This window comes from Lycorma delicatula, chromosome 7, assembly GCF_047948215.1.
Source record: "Lycorma delicatula isolate Av1 chromosome 7, ASM4794821v1, whole genome shotgun sequence".
NCBI classification, from domain to species: Eukaryota; Metazoa; Arthropoda; class Insecta; order Hemiptera; family Fulgoridae; genus Lycorma; species Lycorma delicatula.
Genome location: NC_134461.1, coordinates 141,589,700 through 141,608,208, shown reverse-complemented (window position 1 = coordinate 141,608,208; position 18,509 = coordinate 141,589,700). Strand labels below are relative to the sequence as shown.

The 18,509-nt window shown below is 32.2% G+C and overlaps 1 protein-coding gene across 1 annotated transcript in view; it reads left to right on the top strand.

Moving 5' to 3' along the window:
* The window catches only part of LOC142328395 (uncharacterized), an 885,003-nt gene that overhangs the window by 44,232 nt on the left and 822,262 nt on the right, over positions 1–18,509 (top strand). The window contains exon 2 of the mRNA XM_075372101.1: positions 3,504–3,827. Within this exon, the coding sequence (XP_075228216.1) occupies positions 3,680–3,827 (148 nt within the window). The 5' untranslated portion in view covers positions 3,504–3,679. The remainder of the gene's footprint in view (positions 1–3,503; positions 3,828–18,509) is intronic.

Here is an 18,509-nt window from a genome sequence, read left to right as displayed (position 1 = left end):
CGACAAAGGTCAAGCCACAGCCATTTGGACCCAAACTGATGGCCACAGTCTTTTGAGATCGGTTTGGCATACTGCTGATCGATTTCATTCCACGTAGAACGACTATAAATGAAGGAGCCTACTGCGAAACTGTACGTAAGTTACGGCGCACCATTCAAAATCGGCGGTGTGGGCGTGTCCTGCTGCACGATAATGTACGTCCACATGTTGCGGATCGGACATGTGATTTACTGAGAACATTTAGATGGGAAATTGACGATCACCCACCTTATCATCCGGACTTAGCTGCTTCTAATTACCATTTCTTTGGGAAATTGAAACAATTTTTGAGCGATTCGCGGGTGACGATGAACTTAAAAATGCTGTTAGTGGCTAAATACAATGGCGGCAGAAGAATACGACGAGGGTATATTAAAGCTAATGTATAGCTACGATAAATGTCTCAATTCATGTGGCGATTGTATAGAGAAATAGTATAAGAAATTTAGTTTAAGAGAAATAAAAAATATTTATAAAGTTTTCAGAATAATTTTTTTTTTTACCATGAAACTGTCTTTAATTTAGAGATAACCTGTACATTCTCTATATTCTGAAAAAAAATATTAATGAAGTTGTCTCGAATATATTGTAATTTTAGCTTTAATAAATTGTTTTAATGAGTATAATGGTATATAGACATCACAATTTACATCGATTCTATGTACAATTATATTACTATCTTAAGCAATTCTTCGCACGTAGGATAAAATAATATAAATGTAACAGGAATGCTGAGTAATAATAAATATGAGGAGTAGATATCTGTATCATCATAATTGGAAAATAATACGTGTTCATTCCGATTGTTTCTAGTGTTGAAGTTATAATCTTGTTTTTCCTGCTGTTTCTTTAATTCACTTAATAATTAAATTCAATAATCTTTATCATATTAAAATATTTTTATTTATACAGCTATAAAAAAAAAGATAGAAAAAAGTAAATATTACTTTTAATTTTTAATTAGATTTCGATATTTTGTCTTATCTCTCGGTTTTAGCATATCTTTTTTTTGTAGCATTCCATAAGATTTTTTTAATTTTTTTATTTAGTAGTGTTATTTACTTAGTTATCCTTTTGCAGAAACGGAAAATCGGAGTGGGGAAATTTTCACTGTAGTTGTGCAAAATCTCCTACTATCAGTATCAAACAAAGGCAAACAAACGGGTTGTAAATCCTCCGGAATATCTGAGCATATTTAGCCAGTCTTCAGTGAAGAAAAATGATTGTGAAGGGTTTTATTTTTTTCTTCTTTTCCTATTTTAAAAAGATTTATATAAATAAAATGTAATTAACACTTTTCATATAGAAACTATGCCGTATTCATATAAATACTTTGGAATTCAATTAAAAGAAAATTCTGTATTTCACCAAATATTTTTGTAATTTTTAATATTGTAGAGTCAGGAATAGGGAAAATATATGTTTACTATTAATATTTGCTTCTTGAAAATAATTCTTTACTCTATTTTTACTTCCTTGTACAAAGTAAAGGAAGTATTGTAATCGCGAAAAATTTCGTTTTTCAGGTTTCAACGGAAATATCCATTTTGACCATCCTTGAATATATTTTGACTAGTTTTGGCGTGACGTCTGTACGTATGTATTTCGCATAACTCAAAAGTGATTAGCCGTAGAATGTTGAAATTTTGTATTTAGGACTGGTGTAACATCTACGTGTGCACCTCCCTTTTTGATTACAATCGACTGAAACAAAAGTATCCAAAAAAGCCCAAAATCCAAAAAGAAAATTGGATTTTGGACTTTTTCTTAACTGCAGTAATACGTCCTAATCGAGAGGTTTTCAAGGATATATCACTAGCGGTATTTATTTTTATTGGTTTTAGAGTTACAGCCAAACGAAACTTTAATTATGAAATATTTGGATCTTAGAAGACGAAGAGACATCGGTCGAATCAGAAAAGACTGATGAAATGTTTTCTGATTTCATCGACGCGCTTCAACAAGTCCTCGGTTATTATTGAGGGCTCTCCGAACGTTCTTCATCGTGCACATTAATTCTGTTATTTCTAATCCTTTCACACCATTTTCGGACGTTTCATTCATTTATTACATTATCACTGTACACAGAAACCAAATCATCGGTCGAAGTCGAATCAGACTTAATCTCCTTTTTTTTAATTTAAATATATTGATTTATTAATCTCCGATTGTAAAAAAAATTAAATAATAAAAAAAAAGAAATAAGAAAATATAACAGAAGTTATTAATGAAATAAAATTTTATGTAGTTTTCTTTTTAAAAAAATTGTATGTGTAATTTAATAGGCGTACAAGGAAGTCATGTGGTGCCCACATCAGATTTTTTATATGATGGAATTATATCGGGTGATTCAAAAAGGATTTCACAAATGTAAAACTATGTAAAAATTTATTTAGATAACTTACAAATTCAATTCAGGTCTCATTTCATAGAAAAACACATCAAGTTTGTCACCTAACATTCACTTTGCTTCGATATGGCTTTCATTTGTAATACGACATACATCCCACCTGAAGTCGATTTCATTCCAGACTGTACTCAACAAGACGAGCGTTACCTCTGCATCTGCAGCGTTAATTCGAAGACAGCTCAACAAGATCGGCAGACTAAGGCGGTACATAAACCTGATCATTAATGAAACTCCAAAAGAAAAAATCTAGCGGGGTCAAATCTGGGGAGCGAAGCGGCCATGCAATTGAATCTTCACGATCGATCTACCGACCTGGGAACCGAATATCAAGAAAATCTCAACTTCTAAGTGGTAATGGGGTGGTGCCCCGTTTTACTGATAGTAATGGTGTCCATCTTGGTCATCATCGTCTAACTGAGGAATTAGAAAATTTTGAAGCGCGTCCAGATAAACGATACCATTTACGGTTATCTCCTGGAAGAACAGCCTGTATCAACGAAGGTTTGGTGCGAAGAGTAAATAGTATGCCTACTAGGATGCTCGCTACCGTACTTTCTACGAAATTTACGTTGAACTGCTATTACTTACTGCAAATAGTGAACAAAAACATACAGACAGCAGTAAATGTCTTTAACATTCCGCACTAGTAAACGTATCCATTTTTAATGACACTGGTGACAGCGCTGGTGCTCGAATTCTTTAATAATTAACTATGTGAGTCAAGCTATGCATTTTGCTATGAAATGAGACCACAATCGAATCTGTAAATTGCCTCAAGAAATTTTTATATGCTTTCAAAGTTGTGAAGTCCTTTTTGAATCGCTCTGTATTTCATTGTGAGGAATTTCAAAATTATTGTTATACGTAGAAAAATTACAACGTAATTTTTGACTGTAATTTGAAAACCTTTTAGAAGTTGACGTTTTTCTTCATTTTATTTATTTGTTTTGTTCCTATACATATTTCACTTACGATAATATTATCAGATTAGTATTATTAATTTATAATTTATTTTTTAAAAGAAATTAATATCGGTATTTAATTTTTGTTTCAGAACGAAATTTGTTTAGTTGTTGAGAACGAAGAAGGAATGTGCGTTTGCGTAAAATAAAAGATAAAGTAATCAAGTTAGCGCGTTATTAAGCTCTTAATTGTTTAGTTACATGCAGAAAAAATTAGATGCTAATTAAATAGTAGTGTGATTGGTTTATCGGACGTGGTCACGTGACAATGAGTAACGATATGGCGTTTGATTGGTCCGATAAGCTTGATTCTGGAACGAATCATTGGCAGCCTGCTTATGGATACCAACAACCATTACAACTTCAAGAAGCGTTTCTTCAGCAGCATGAAAGAAATCTGGAATTGATTAATAATGGTCTGTACAGTTTATTTTTTTTAACATATTTCTTTGTTTACTGTGATTTTCTAATAATATTCCTTTTTTAGGTTTGTAACTAGATGGTTTTTTTTTTATGAACTTATCTTGAATTATATTAATGTTTTTTTTTCTAATAGATATTTTTCTTTATTTACATTCCAGTCGTTTAAATATTATAACGACGTAGTTGTAAGAACAAACTGTTTTTTGAAATTTTTTAACATAAAATTCTGCATGTCTTGTGTTTAAAATTCGTTTTTTTAAAGAAACTCTTTTGAACATTTTTGTTATTGCTGAAAATTAGAAAACAACACTAAAAAACGACTTTTTCAAGAGTAGTACTTTTAAGTTCTTAATTTGTAAAGTATTTTAATGTTTTATGAAATTATTGTTTGAATATTTTATGTATAACATATTACTAATATTTTATTACAATTTTGTATGTATTCATAACCTAGAATATTTGTAACATTTTTCACGCATCGAAAAAGAATTTGTGTAGGAGAAATTGGGAGGAGGATCTTAGTTTTGTAACGTAGACATGTAACGAATCAGACACCCTAAAACAATTACAAATCTGTTTACTTGTGCGACATTTTTTGAATATTTTATAATAGGTAATCTAAAAAGTATTGAGCATTTTCCGCACGAGATAGCGTTAGCGTATCAGTGACGGATTTACCATAAAACAAAACAAGCAGCTGCTTGAGGCCTCACTTTGACAGGGGCCTCGAAGTAAAAACTTTTGAAAAGTAAAAGTAAAATTAACAAAAAATAAAGAATATATTTATAATACTTTACGTATTACTTTTATAACTTATGTATAATTGTAATAGCTATCTTCAATTATGTAAAAGCTTCATTTATATTTATAACATAGATTATAATGACAGTATATTTTAAAATTTGTTTGTCTTGCAAACCATTTTTTCCCGCGCGTCATTTCCATGTGTAACAAAAAGATGGCGCCTTGGTCAAACGTTTTGTTCGTCTTTGTCTAAACCGGCAGAGATTCTTGAAGCATCTTGTTTCGTTGCTCGAGTCAAAGATACAAGGTATGTATTCGAATCATACTATTTAAAAATTCAAACGAAAAATTAAGGTCGATAAAATTCATTAAAAAATGTATCAGGTTGTGTCTGATTATTTCTGTTATCATAACCTATATGTTTATCAAATGAAATTTTGTAGGATAATAGGCAATTGGAACTTCCGGGGGGGCCTCAAAAATATTGATTTGCTTGGGGACTCGTCCAAGGTAAATCCGGCACTGTAGCGTATTCTAGAAAATCTCTAGGAAAACCGGCATATAAGCAGTCGGGACGTTCTCAATGATCTAAACATCCATTACCAAACATCGTTAAACTGTTTGGAGAAAGCTGGCTACAAAAAGAAGCTCGACACGTTTGAGTGCCACACGATCTGACTCGGAAACATTTACTCGATCGAATTTTTATCTGCGAATCTCAACTGAAACATAACGAAATCGAGCCATTTTTGAAGCGGTTGATCATTAGTGATGAAAAGTGGATAACCTACAATGTACGAAAAATGTGCCGCAATGTGCGAAAAAGGTCGCGGTTGAAGCGAGGAGACGTTCCACAATCTGTAGCAAAGCCCACACTGAGTCCAGGAAGGTTATGCTGTGCGTTTAGCGGGATTGAAAGGTCATTGTACATCACGAGCTGCTGCCACCAGGCAGAATGATGGACTCAGACCTATACCGTCGACAATTAACGCGATTGCACCTAGCAGTTGAAAAGAAACGGCCTAAACTTGTCAACAGAAAGGGCGTCATATACCGTGCTAACAACTCCACAGCACATACATCTCTAAAGATCCGTTAGAAATTGAGGGAACTTGAACGGGAGGTTTTAATGAAATCCACGTATAGCCCGAACTTAGCACCGTCAGACTATCATTTCTTTCGGCCTCCGCAGAACTTCCTGAACGGTGTTATGTTAGTTTAAAAAAAGGTCGGTGAAAACGACGTGTCACAATCTTTTGACTAGAAATCACAGAAGTTCTACAGCGACGGAATTATGATGTTGCCGGAAAAATTGCGGTCATCGAAAAAAATGCTGAATATATGGTGTCGTACGTTATTTTCCAAACAAAATTTTTTTTTGACCTCCAAAGGCTCAATATCTTTTAAATAATTGATATATAATATATATACGAGGTGTATGAGAAAAGTAATGAGACTGATTTTTTACTTACCAAAGTTTTTGTTTTTATCAAACAACAATATTATCCCCTTCAAAGTAGTCCCTTGGGCAGCTATACAACGACGGAGTCGTTATTCCCATTCCTGGTAGCAGCGCTGGAAGGCTTCAACTTGTAGGGCTTTTAACTGGTCGGTCACAGTCTTTTGAATGTTCTCCAGATTTCCAAATTGACGTCCTTTTAAGACACGTTTCAATTTCGGGAAAAGGAAAAAGTTACGAGGACTCAACTCAAGTGAATAGGGAGGTTCAGATAACCGTAGGAATGCATTTTGAGGTAAACAATTCCCTGATGGAAATGGCGGTGTGACACGGGGCATTGTCATGATGAAGCCACTTCTTTGCAGTGTCTGGTCTCACGCGAATCACTCTTTTCCTGAGCCTTTCAACGACACCTGTGTAAAACACTTGGTTGACAGTTTGTCCTGGAGGAACAAATTCTTTATGCACGATACCCCTACTGTGAAAAAAGCAAATCAGCGTGGTTTTGATCTTTGATTTGCCCGTTCGACATTTTTTCGGTCGAGGAGATGACGGAGTGTGCCTCTCTTCGCTTTGCCGGTTTGTTTCAGAAACGTACTCAAATATCCAGGATTCACCACCTGTGATCGCACGTTTAAAGAATTCTTGGTCGTTGTCAATCCTCTCTAGAAGATCAACGCACACGTTTTTTCGATTGTCCTTCTGTTCCGTTGTGAGGTTTTTCGGCACCAATTTCGCACAAACCGCATGTCCAAATCTTCTGTCAAAAGTTTATGTACGGTGAACGTGTTTAAATTTAACTGTTCACTCATCATCCTTATTGTTAAACGACGGTCTAATCACACAAGAACCCTCACACGCTCAACGTTTTCGTCAGATTTTGAAGTCGAAGGGCTCCCTGAGCGAGGTTGATCTTCAAAGTGTTCTCGGCCTTCCAAAAATGATTTGTGCCAGCGGAAACCTTGTGCTCTTGGTAAGGAATGTTCCCCATAGGCCTGTTTCAACTTTTCAAATGTCACACTCGCGGATTCCCCAAGTTAACACAAAACTTGATTGCACAACGTTGCTCTATATTCCGATGCTCCATTTTCGTAACACAACAGAAACACAACTTCACTGATGGCACTGTCAAAAATAATGTGTTGGCTGAACGGAGTTGAAACTTGTACTGAGCATGTGGAAGGGATGAACAAACCGGTCTAGCACAGACCGATAGACACAGCGTTGCCAGATCGCTCGCAGTGTTACCGATCTCATTAATTTTCTCCCACACCTCTAATATATATATATATATATATATGCTTTAATTCTGGAAATTTTCCATCTATTACACTTTCATTACAGATAAACTGTATATAGTTAGCCTACATTTTTGATATTAATTTGTTTTAGTTTTGTTCATAGCAAATGTTATTTAAATGTTAACTAGTTAAATCTAACTTTATCAGAGAGAGTTATAAAATCGTAACGATTTGCTGTTAAATCGTTTCAATAGCCTCGTAATTGAAATAGAATTACGAATATTATTCGTTATGTACAATAATGAGGCTATGCCGATCGATTTGTATTAATCTGAAGTGAAATAAGCGGGAATCTGGAAATTATATATTTATCCAATTGGGAATTAGCAGAATGAAAGTCTTTAACTACTAACCTTGTACATACTCATATATCGGGTATGATGGTAGTCAAACTATAAACACTGACGCTTTTGTGTTGTTGCTACTAATAACACGAAGCTTCATCAGCTATGCATGCTTATAATTAATGTTTTAATTTCACCTTCTCCCCCAACGGTTAGTTTTTTCATAAAACAAAAGATGTCTGAATTTTTAGAAACCGGTAACCCAGCAGTGCAAATGCATAAATATGTTATGTATAGGTTGTTTTAAAACTTTTTATTTTATTTACTCATGTATAATAAGCTTCTTAATTTTTTTGCGGGGAAGGGACTGGGGGAGAGTATTTTAGTTAGTAATAAAGGGGAAAAGATTTTTAATCAGTTTTTTAATCGGGTCGTGTTTGAGAGGAAGTTGGACGTGCGATTTCCTACGTGAAAGATTGTTCTTTGGAGAAGGTTGTTTCGCAATTTTCTTTTATTAGGTTACCAAAGTTTCAGCCTTCTCGTGCTATGAGCTCAGAAGTTAAAATAATATAATTTTTTCTGTTCCCGAGACATTTAACGAAGTAATTCAAACCCTGTGTGATACCTATAATAACAATACTAAGGAAAATTAAATGAAATTAATAGATTAAATTTTATTGTTTTCGTAATTATGGGTGGAATATTTAGGAAAGTAATTTAGAATTAATATTTAGTTAACGAAGCTGGGCATGGAAGTTTCCAGGAAACAAATATAATATCTGGGTGTATTACTCTGCTTGTACACTCAAAAGATATTTTTAATCTTTCAAATAATGAAGTGATTTAATTTTATTTATACAATATTTAATTACAGGAAATTGCTTAATTTTTTTCCGAACAGTTTTTCAGGTTCTGCAGAGGACCACGCAAATATCATTTTAAATTCCTTCTATTCTGATTTTCTCTCTTTGTCTTTCAGAATTTTCTCATTCTTTTACTGTGCCGTGTTTTTCGTTCTTCTGTCCAGCACATGCGCTCTCTTTCTTTTTTGTATTCACAAGAACCTCTATTCTGCGGATTTTTTCTCTAAATCATTTCTACTTTAAAAGACGATTTTTTTTATTTCTGTTTTTGTTTTATTTAGGTCTTCCTTTGCTTGTTTTACATTTTCAAAATATAAAAAAGTTTTTGTTTCAAGATGTCTGAATCTATTTGAATCGTATGTTCCACAAAATTTGGTCCTCTTTTTCGGATTGTAGTTTATAAATCTTCGTTTTTTTAATTTTTTAATTTCTGCATTCCCTCATCAGTCTTCCGTTTTACTTGGGCCATTATTTTTTTAAATTTTCGTTTCAGTTTTCAGTCGCATAGAAGATTATTGGTTTCAATAGTGTGCTATATATTGTATCGATTACATTTATGTATCAATTTTTCTTGAACACATTTTTATTTCCTTGAACTTCATACAAGGAAGTATTGTAATCGCGAAGAATTTCGGTTTTCAGATTTGAACGGAAATATCCATTTTGACCATCCCTGTATCCATTTTGACTAGTTTCGTCGTGACGTTTGTACGTACGTACTTATGTATCTTGCATAATTCAAAAACGATTAACCGTAGAATGTTCAGATATCGGATGTAGGACTGTTGTGACATATAGTTATGCACTTTTCCTTTTGATTGCGATCGACTAGACCAAAAATGTCCATAAAAGCCCAAAATACAAACAATTTGGATTTTGGACGTTTTCCTAACTGCAGTAATAAGCCCTTATTGAGAGCTTTTCAACGATGTATGATAAGTGGAATATTTTGCTCTAACAAGGGGAAGGAACGCCGGAAATTCGGCTGCATTTCCTTTTTTTTTTGTTCATTTAAATATATTGATTTATTAATAATTAACCTTTGATTGTAAAGTAATTTTTACAGTAAATAATAATTAAATAATAACAATAGAAAAAAATAATAACAATAGAAGTTACTAGTGAAATAAAATTTTATGTACTTTTCATTTTAAAAAAAATGTATATATGTAATTTAACAGGCATACAAGGAAGTCATGTTGTGCCCACATCAGACTGTTTTTAAAACGATATTCATTTACAATAGTAAATTAATAAATTGAGAAATAAACAACCTTTAAAACTGATAATTGTTAAAACGTTATACGGTTTTAGAACCGGATTTAATACAGTACTTTCGATAAGTTGCTTAGCACTGGAATTATGGAAGTGTATTGACGAAACTTTCCTAATTATTACTTTGTATTTTTATTTCATTATTTATAGAAAAGGATATTACAATAACTGGAATAGTTTATAAAAAGATGTTGAAAATGACCTCTTCCAACATGAGTACAACACTGCACACGTTTCAGTTTATTTTCACACACTTTTACTGAAATATCTCGTTCGTATTCTGTTATTGCAGTTTTTAATTTGTCAATAATGCATCGTCTGTTCCGATGCACTGCTTGTTTCACTGCCCCCCGTAGAAAGTAATCTGGGGGTCAGATCGGGCAGGCCACTAAACCCTTAGAAATGATACGTTCACCAAAACGTTTCGTAAAAAAGTCATTGACCTGTTACGTACGTTCGCTATGGCGCCATATTGTTTGAACCAACCGTGATTGATTTCCACTTCTGGTAACTGAGTAATGAAGTTTGTTAAAATAACAGGATAACGATCACTATTAATAATATTTTCAACAAAACAAAAAAAAAATTGGACCTCAATGCGCGTTCTACTCACATCGACCCAGACTCGAATTTTCGCTTCATGTAAAGATTGTTTGTGTAATTCATGGCGGTTAGTTATCGACCACATGCGTGTGTATATGTGAATTTATACCCTCCCAGATGAAACCACGCTTCATCTGTAAGAAACATAATGTCGAGGGTACCTAAGGAAGTTGTTCAATAAAACGTTTAAACCGTTCACAATAATTTAGTCTTTTGGCATGATCTGTAGATTTCAGTTCCTGTACGCTTTGTTCGGGAAAAGATTCGTTTCTTTTTTTACAGATTTATGTCAAGCAGCTAGTCCCATATCTTGTTTCCGGGCTAATTTCCGCATTGGCTCTGATGGTCTTTCGGCCATAGTATTTGAAATATCAAGCAGTTTCTGTTCGTTTTAGTTTAGCTGATATTCCACTTCGATCAGCTTCTTCAACAGAGCCTGTTGCCCGAAATTTTTCGTTAAGAGTTCGAACCGCATTGCAGTGAGGGATAGGAGTATTTGGAAACATTTCAGAAAACTTGTGATTCACTAAATCAATATATTTTTCACATTCACGAAAGACGTGTTCAAAGAGAAGAATGCGTTCCTCTGCCGAAAGAATCATTACTTTTCTCGCAACTATTGATCCGATAAACGAAACAACCAAAAAGAAGACGAAGTACGTTCTAACACAATTCAACAACTGAGGTCTCGGGTTTATTATTGAACAACGCCCAACGAACCCACAGGGCAACCAACCTAATGCCGAAAGAACAGAATGCACTTCATAATTCTAAAGAATATTGGACAGTGACTTTACGAACGTAACTGTATTTTGTTATATGCCATGTAGTAGTGATATATGCAAACTGATTTACTTTGTGACGTTAGTAAAACATTTAGGATAGTAATAATAACATACAATGAAAATGTGTTATTAAATATTTGGTAGATTTCATAAGAAAACGCCTATTGTAATGGATACCACCATGTTCACATCCCCCAGACCCCAAAACCACCGTCAGTTCAAAAGATTATATATATATTTCACTTTCTTGTTACACGATAAGTGCCGTAATTTTGCGCCAATCACTTTCAAATTGATATATAAAATATAACTATCCAAAATTTCGGTCCAATGAGCTAAATCGGACCATAGGAGTGGAAATGTGGGGGGGGGGGGCTTTTTCGAAAAAAAAAAGTTTGTTATAACTTTCTTATTAAGTAAAATATCGAATTCGTTTAAAGTTCCAACTATTCTTTGGATAAGGGACTAAATCTTATATGAGTAAAGTTTTTTGATATCACCAACCGTTGGCCCAAGGGGTAGAAAAATGGGATTTTGAAGACAAAAAAATCATACTTCCCTTAATAGGCACAATATCGAATCTGTATAAAATGGTCTTTAGTACTATAAACATTACCTAAAACTTTTGTCTGAAATAATTTTTGATGTGACCAACCCTTACGGCAAGGGATGACCAAAATATTGCTGGAATTGTAAGGAGATGCATAATCATGTGCAACCATTGTCTTATTAAGTACATTTGAAGTGTTTCTTAACTTTAAGGTGGATATCTTTTTTATCCCTTACTTAGCACCCGTGAAATCTACCTCCACCTTCCGACGTGCCGAAAGGAATTATTTTTTCATTAATAGAGTGTTTGAACAATATTTTAATAAGATAATTAATTATTAAATTAACCTTTTATCTACATGCAGTATAAGTAGCGTTAAATTTTTTTTTTATGCCAAAGGCCAGTTTAGTACCACAAAAATATCATTTCTTTCTAGTTTCTTTTCCTTTTTCCATTTTCTCCTCTTTTCGGCATGCCTTCATTTTTGTTCATCTGTCAGTTTTATCCTGTCCTTTTTTTGCCACTAGAACTTTTGTATTGTAAATTATTCTTTAGAAGTTATCTCTGTTGCAACAATCCTCTTCTTTCAAGTCTATCCTTTGCAGGTCCTTTTCCAGTTTTGCTGGTTATTTGATTTGTTTTTGATGTTTCTTTATTTAATCGGTTCAAATCCATCCTGATTATATGTTCCAAGAAATTTAACTTTCTTCTTATTTCTGTTTCTAGTTCTTCTTGTTTTAAGTTGATCTTGTTAGATTTTAGTCTGTATCTTCCCTCTGTTATCTTTGGACAATAGGTTTTACTTAGTAAGCTTCTTTCGATTTTTAAAATGTTTCGAGGTTGGTTACTTGTAATGTTTCAATTCCATATTTGGGTCTTAATACAGTTGTGTAATGTCTTAATTTCGCGATCTTGGATAAGAGATTCTTTGTATTGTAATTGTTTTTGGTTATAATTCTACAATATTTTTCTAATATTCTAATAATTTTGGCTTCCCTAATATTCTATTTTCAATTGTCGCTTTATACATTCTTGTTCTGCTTTATTTTATTTTATTTTTAAAAAATCAATTCTTTATAGTAAAATAAAACGAATAGAGTATATCGCTTCCAAAATGTTATTCCAACTTTGTTCTGCAGTTGACGTTATTGAAGTAAAGTAAAATAAAAATTTCAGTTTATCTGTGGATTATTACGTACAGAAAGGAAAGTAAAACTAATTTCATCTCTTCTCTTCCGGAACTTTCAATTATAAATTGGTAGTCGATATTGAAAAAAAATTATGTTCGAACGGTTCAGGATACGGTGTATCCGATCATTCTAATGGAATAATTTTATTGTATTGCAAAGCGAAAGTTAATGATACAAATAAAATATTCAATTATCTTTTTATGGTTTATAAATGCAATGAAAATTGCGTTTAAATAGGCGATTTTGCTTTTGTTGTTTTTAATATTGTTCAGAAAATATTGAAATCACTCGTTGACAATAATAGTTTTAAATCATAGATTAAACAGATTTCGAATTTATTTTTTAAGCGTGTTATAATTTCATGTTGTACATTTTTTTATTTAGATTAATGTAGTTTTTCCAAAAATAAAAAATTACGGTATTTTTTTTAAATGCTGAATTTATTGCTTTCTTTAACCATCGCTTTCAGTTCTTAACCAATGTATGTAATTTTATTGTTTTTTTCGTTTGTTATTATATTATTTTAGTAATTAATAGAAGACATAATTATCCGTGAATTAAATTTAGTTTAGTTCACGGATCTAAGTAGAATATCATAAAGGGTTCACACATGCACGCGTGCGCACACACACAGTAATATAGGAGTTTTCTATTAGTATAAAAATGAAAAGCTAAAATAAAAATTTTTGAAAAATCAATAATTTAATTTGCTATTTTATTTCCTCTCTCATATTTTTTCGTTTTAGCCACTTATTTTACGGTGTTTTTCTTTCTTTCTTTCTTCAGTCCGGTATACGTTTTATCCTTCTTTTCATTTTTTCCTGGATCTTTTGCAATTTCTTTCTCAGTTTTCTTTATTGTTTTCTTGTATTCTTTGTCTGTTTCAATATCTCTGATCCAATTGTTTATTGGTTTTTGATTTTTTAATTGTCTAGGCGGCTTGGTCTGTTTTGTCTGCCACTGTCTGATTTTCTTTTTGAAACCGGTCAGTTGCGTGCCAGTTACTACTAATAAGAACGGTCCAACACCCCTATCCCACCTGCTTGTTGTTGTATGTATACCTTTTTTCGGGATTTCATCCTCATTTAATTATAAATTTAAGGAAATATATATGAGTAGAAGAAAATAAAATGTATCTTCGAGAACAAATGAATAAATTCACCAGAAAAACCTATTCTTGGATACAATATGTAGAGGTTTTCTGGATGGAATTTTTACAAATAAAATAAAGTAACATAAAAGATTGACAAAATTATTATAAGTAGTTAGACAAAAAGCAGCAAAAAAAAAAATAAATAAAATGCATAGAGAAAAAAAATTACTGTACTTAAGAAAAAGTCCAATATCCAAATTTTTTGGATTTTGAGCATTTTTGGACACTTTTGGTTTAGTCAATTGTAATAAAAAGAGGAGGTGCACAAGTAGATGTTACAACAGTCCTAAATCCAAAATCTCAACATTCTACGGTAATCGTTCTTGAGTTATGCGAGATACATACGTACGTACGTACGTACAGACGTCACGCCGAAACTAGTCAAAATAGATATTTCCGTTGAAATCTGAAAACCGTCATTTTTCGCGATCGCAATACTTCCTTTACTTCGTACAACAAAAGTTAGTCGTTTTACTTCATTATATTTTTGTTGCCACGGTGACAGAAATATAATAAAGTAAAAATATTAAGGATTAAAAGAATTAGCTTTTATTTCTTTAATGAATATCTTTATTAATATTTTCAACCGCGAGGGGCCTAGGGTCTTAATCTACGACTTAAAACTTTCCCTGGCTAAACATAAATGTATCCTGAAAATTTAAAAGCAATTAGGATGGAGTGTTTCTCGCTTGATGTTGTTACAAACAAACGGAACTTTCGCATCTCTAACTTATATAAAACGTACTAAAAAAATAAACCAACAAAAATGAAAAATAATACTTTTTTCAGTTCTTTAACTTTTGATTTATTGAAATCGCCACTAAATTATGAGATTATTTTTAATTTGCTATGTAAGTCGAAGTTAAACGAATTGAAATTTTCAGTCTTTTGTTTTTAAAGTCGGGTTTCATTTATTTTAAAATTATTTTTTCCTGTTAATTTTTAAACGAGAAGAATTGTATGTACAAATAATGATAATTCTGTATATAAAAGAGTATTTCGACAATTTAAAATATTACCAGTAGTATTTCATGCTTTCAAATTTTGCTTACATTATTTTTAATATTAAATTGTTATTATTTATATACATATATATATCTTTCTTCATAATTTTTCGAATTAAAAAAAGACAACAAATAGCATTACAATTTTATATAAGTAAAAATTATACAGTTAGTTATTGCAGTTTAATTCAGATTCTCCGATTTTAAAGTACTGTTACGATGCAATGAAATTGCACTTTTTTAAATAACAGAAGTAAATCCAGCTTCATTCCTTTTTCCGTCATGGTTTGTAAACATACGGTTATATTATTATTATTATTATTTTTGTTAACTTAAATCGTTTGTTATTTTTAACGTTTCATAATAATTGTTATAACTTAGTTTATATTCACCGGCATTAAATGGTTATGACAATTTCACGGTTACCGTTTAATAATAATGATGCATTGTTGTTTATTTTTAAATTGGTATGTAGACGTATATAATTTCAGTGTTCAGTACTTACTGTGTTATATGACTGTAAAATAATGTGTGCCAAAACATTTATCAGTCACCTGAAAGCAGTTCTACTGCCGATTAATTTTAAGCCCATTCATTTAACGGGATTATTAATGTTCCTTTCGTGACTTATTTAATAAAATAAAATGTACTCGTTAATCGGTTTTTATTACGTCATTGTAATTAACATTTATTCATTTATTTGTTCTCGATTAAAGGAAAGATTGTTTGTTTAAATAAACATCAGTAATTTTATTACAAATTCATTTTAAGTTGAATTCATTTTAATGAATTATTAATCCGTGTTCTTTATTTTTTGATTTTCTGGAAATTGAGAAATGAGATTTTGTGGAAAGAGAAATGAACATTGGTAAAATAGACGGAGCGTACAGGAAAGTTAAGGAAAATTTTGGGGTACATAAATTAAAATCTAATAATGTGTTAAACAAAGATGGTACACCAATATATAATGCGAAACGTAAAGTCGATAGATGGGTGGAATATATTGAAGAGTTATACGGAGGAAATGAATTAGAAAATGGTGTTATAGAGGAAGAACAGGAAGTTGAGGAGGATGAAATGGGAGAAACAATACTGAGATCTGAATTTAAGAGAGCATTAAAAGATTTAAATGGCAGAAAGGCTCCTGGAATAGAATTACTGCGCAGTGCAGGTGAGGAAGCGATTGATAGATTATACAAACTGGTGTGTAATATTTATGAAAAAGGGGAATTTCCGTCAGACTTCAAAAAAAGTGTTATAGTAATGATACCAAAGAAAGCAGGGGCAGATAAATGTGAAGAATACAGAACAATTAGTTTAACTAGTCATGCATCAAAAATCTTAACTAGAATTCTATACAGAAGAATTGAGAGGAGAGTGGAGGAAGTGTTAGGAGAAGACCAATTTGGTTTCAGGAAAAGTTTAGGGACAAGCGAAGCAATTTTAGGCCTCAGATTAATACTAGAAGGAAGATTAAAGAAAAACAAACCAACATAGATGGCGTTTATAGACCTAGAAAAGCCATTCGATAACGTAGACTGGAATAAAATGTTCAGCATTTTAAAAAAATTAGGGTTCAAATACAGAGATAGAAGAACAATTGCTAACATGTACAGGAACCAAACAGCAACAGTAACAATCGAAGAACATAAGAAAGAAGCCGTAATAAGAAAGGGAGTCCGACAAGGATGTTCCCTATCTCCGTTACTTTTTAATCTTTACATGGAACTAGCAGTTAATAATGTTAAAGAACAATTTAGATTCGGAGTAACAGTACAAGGTGAAAAGATAAAGATGCTACGATTTGCTGATGATATAGTAATTCTAGCCGAGAGTAAAAAGGATTTAGAAGAAACAATGAACGGCATAGACGAAGTCCTACGCAAGAACTATCGCGTGAAAATAAACAAGAACAAAACAAAAGTAATGAAATGTAGTAGAAATAACAAAGATGGACCGCTGAATGTGAAAATAGGAGGAGAAAAGATTATAGAGGTAGAAGAATTTTGTTATTTGGGAAGTAGAATTACTAAAGATGGACGAAGTAGGAGCGATATAAAATGCCGAATAGCACAAGCTAAACGAGCCTTCAATAAGAAATATAATTTTTTTACATCAAAAATTAATTTAAATGTCAGGAAAAGATTTTTGAAAGTGTATGTTTGGAGTGTCGCTTTATATGGAAGTGAAACTTGGACGATCGGAGTATCTGGGAAGAAAACATTAGAAGCTTTTGAAATGCGGTGCTATAGGAGAATGTTAAAAATCAAACGGGTGGATAAAGTGACAAATGAAGAGGTATTGCGGCAAATAGATGAAGATAGAAGCATTTGGAAAAATATAGTTAAAAGAAGAGACAGACTTATAGGCCACATACTAAGGCATCCTGGAATAGTCGCTTTAATATTGGAAGGACAGGTAGAAGGGAAAAATTGTGTAGACAGGCCACGTTTGGAATATGTAACACAAATTGTTAGGGATGTAGGATGTAGAGGGTATACTGAAATGTAACGACTAGCACTAGATAGGGAATCTTGGAGAGCTGCATCAAACCAGTCAAATGACTGAAGACAAAAAAAAAATGGTCATTAATAAACTTAGTTTTTTTCTATATTTACCATTAATTTAAAATTATGTTATTTTATTTTCAATTTTAGAATTTTTTTAATCTTTGACGTAAATTATTGAAATAAAATTCTAGGAAAATTAAATAGGGATCAAAATTTCAAGTACTTTTATCTGCTACGTAAGTGTATTTGTTATTTCCATTATTCATCTTACATTATTTCATAATGCATTATGTGTTATTTTGTGATTTTCAAATTTTTTTATAATTGTATTACATTTTATCATTTATTAAAGTGAATTTCTCCGTATTTATTCTTGTTTATAAAATAATAATTATAAATTATCTATTAATTGTTATCACTTATTTGAATGCGTATATTAAATTAAAAAATTAAGATTATTATTTAAGATTAATCTTCGTCGTGTAGGTAAAATGTTTATATAATAGCAGAGCTGCAGTACAAAAAAAAAGTCCTTAGAAATCAATGTTACCATGTAACTCCCCCCCCCCCAAAATAAGGAATTCTTTCTTTTATTATCTGTACCTATAAATCAAGATGTCCTGATTGACTCGTAATCAATGCTTAGCAAAAACTGTTGAATATAAACTGATGAAAATTAGTGTACACCTTCTCTTTACCTTGTACGAGGCTCGGCTGATAAATTTTCACACTAGCGTGCTACACGGAGACAAAAGGTACTATCGAGTGAGGCGTGGCAGCACATGATAGTTAAAATCCCCCTCTACAAACCTGCGATAATGCGTTGAAATACCTTTTCCGGTAACTACGGCCAATATTTCAACACGGTTAAAACAGCGCGCAGTAATCGGATTTTTAACTGTAGAAAATGCGAATCCTACAAATAATTTTCATCGTTTAAAAGCGGTTTACGGT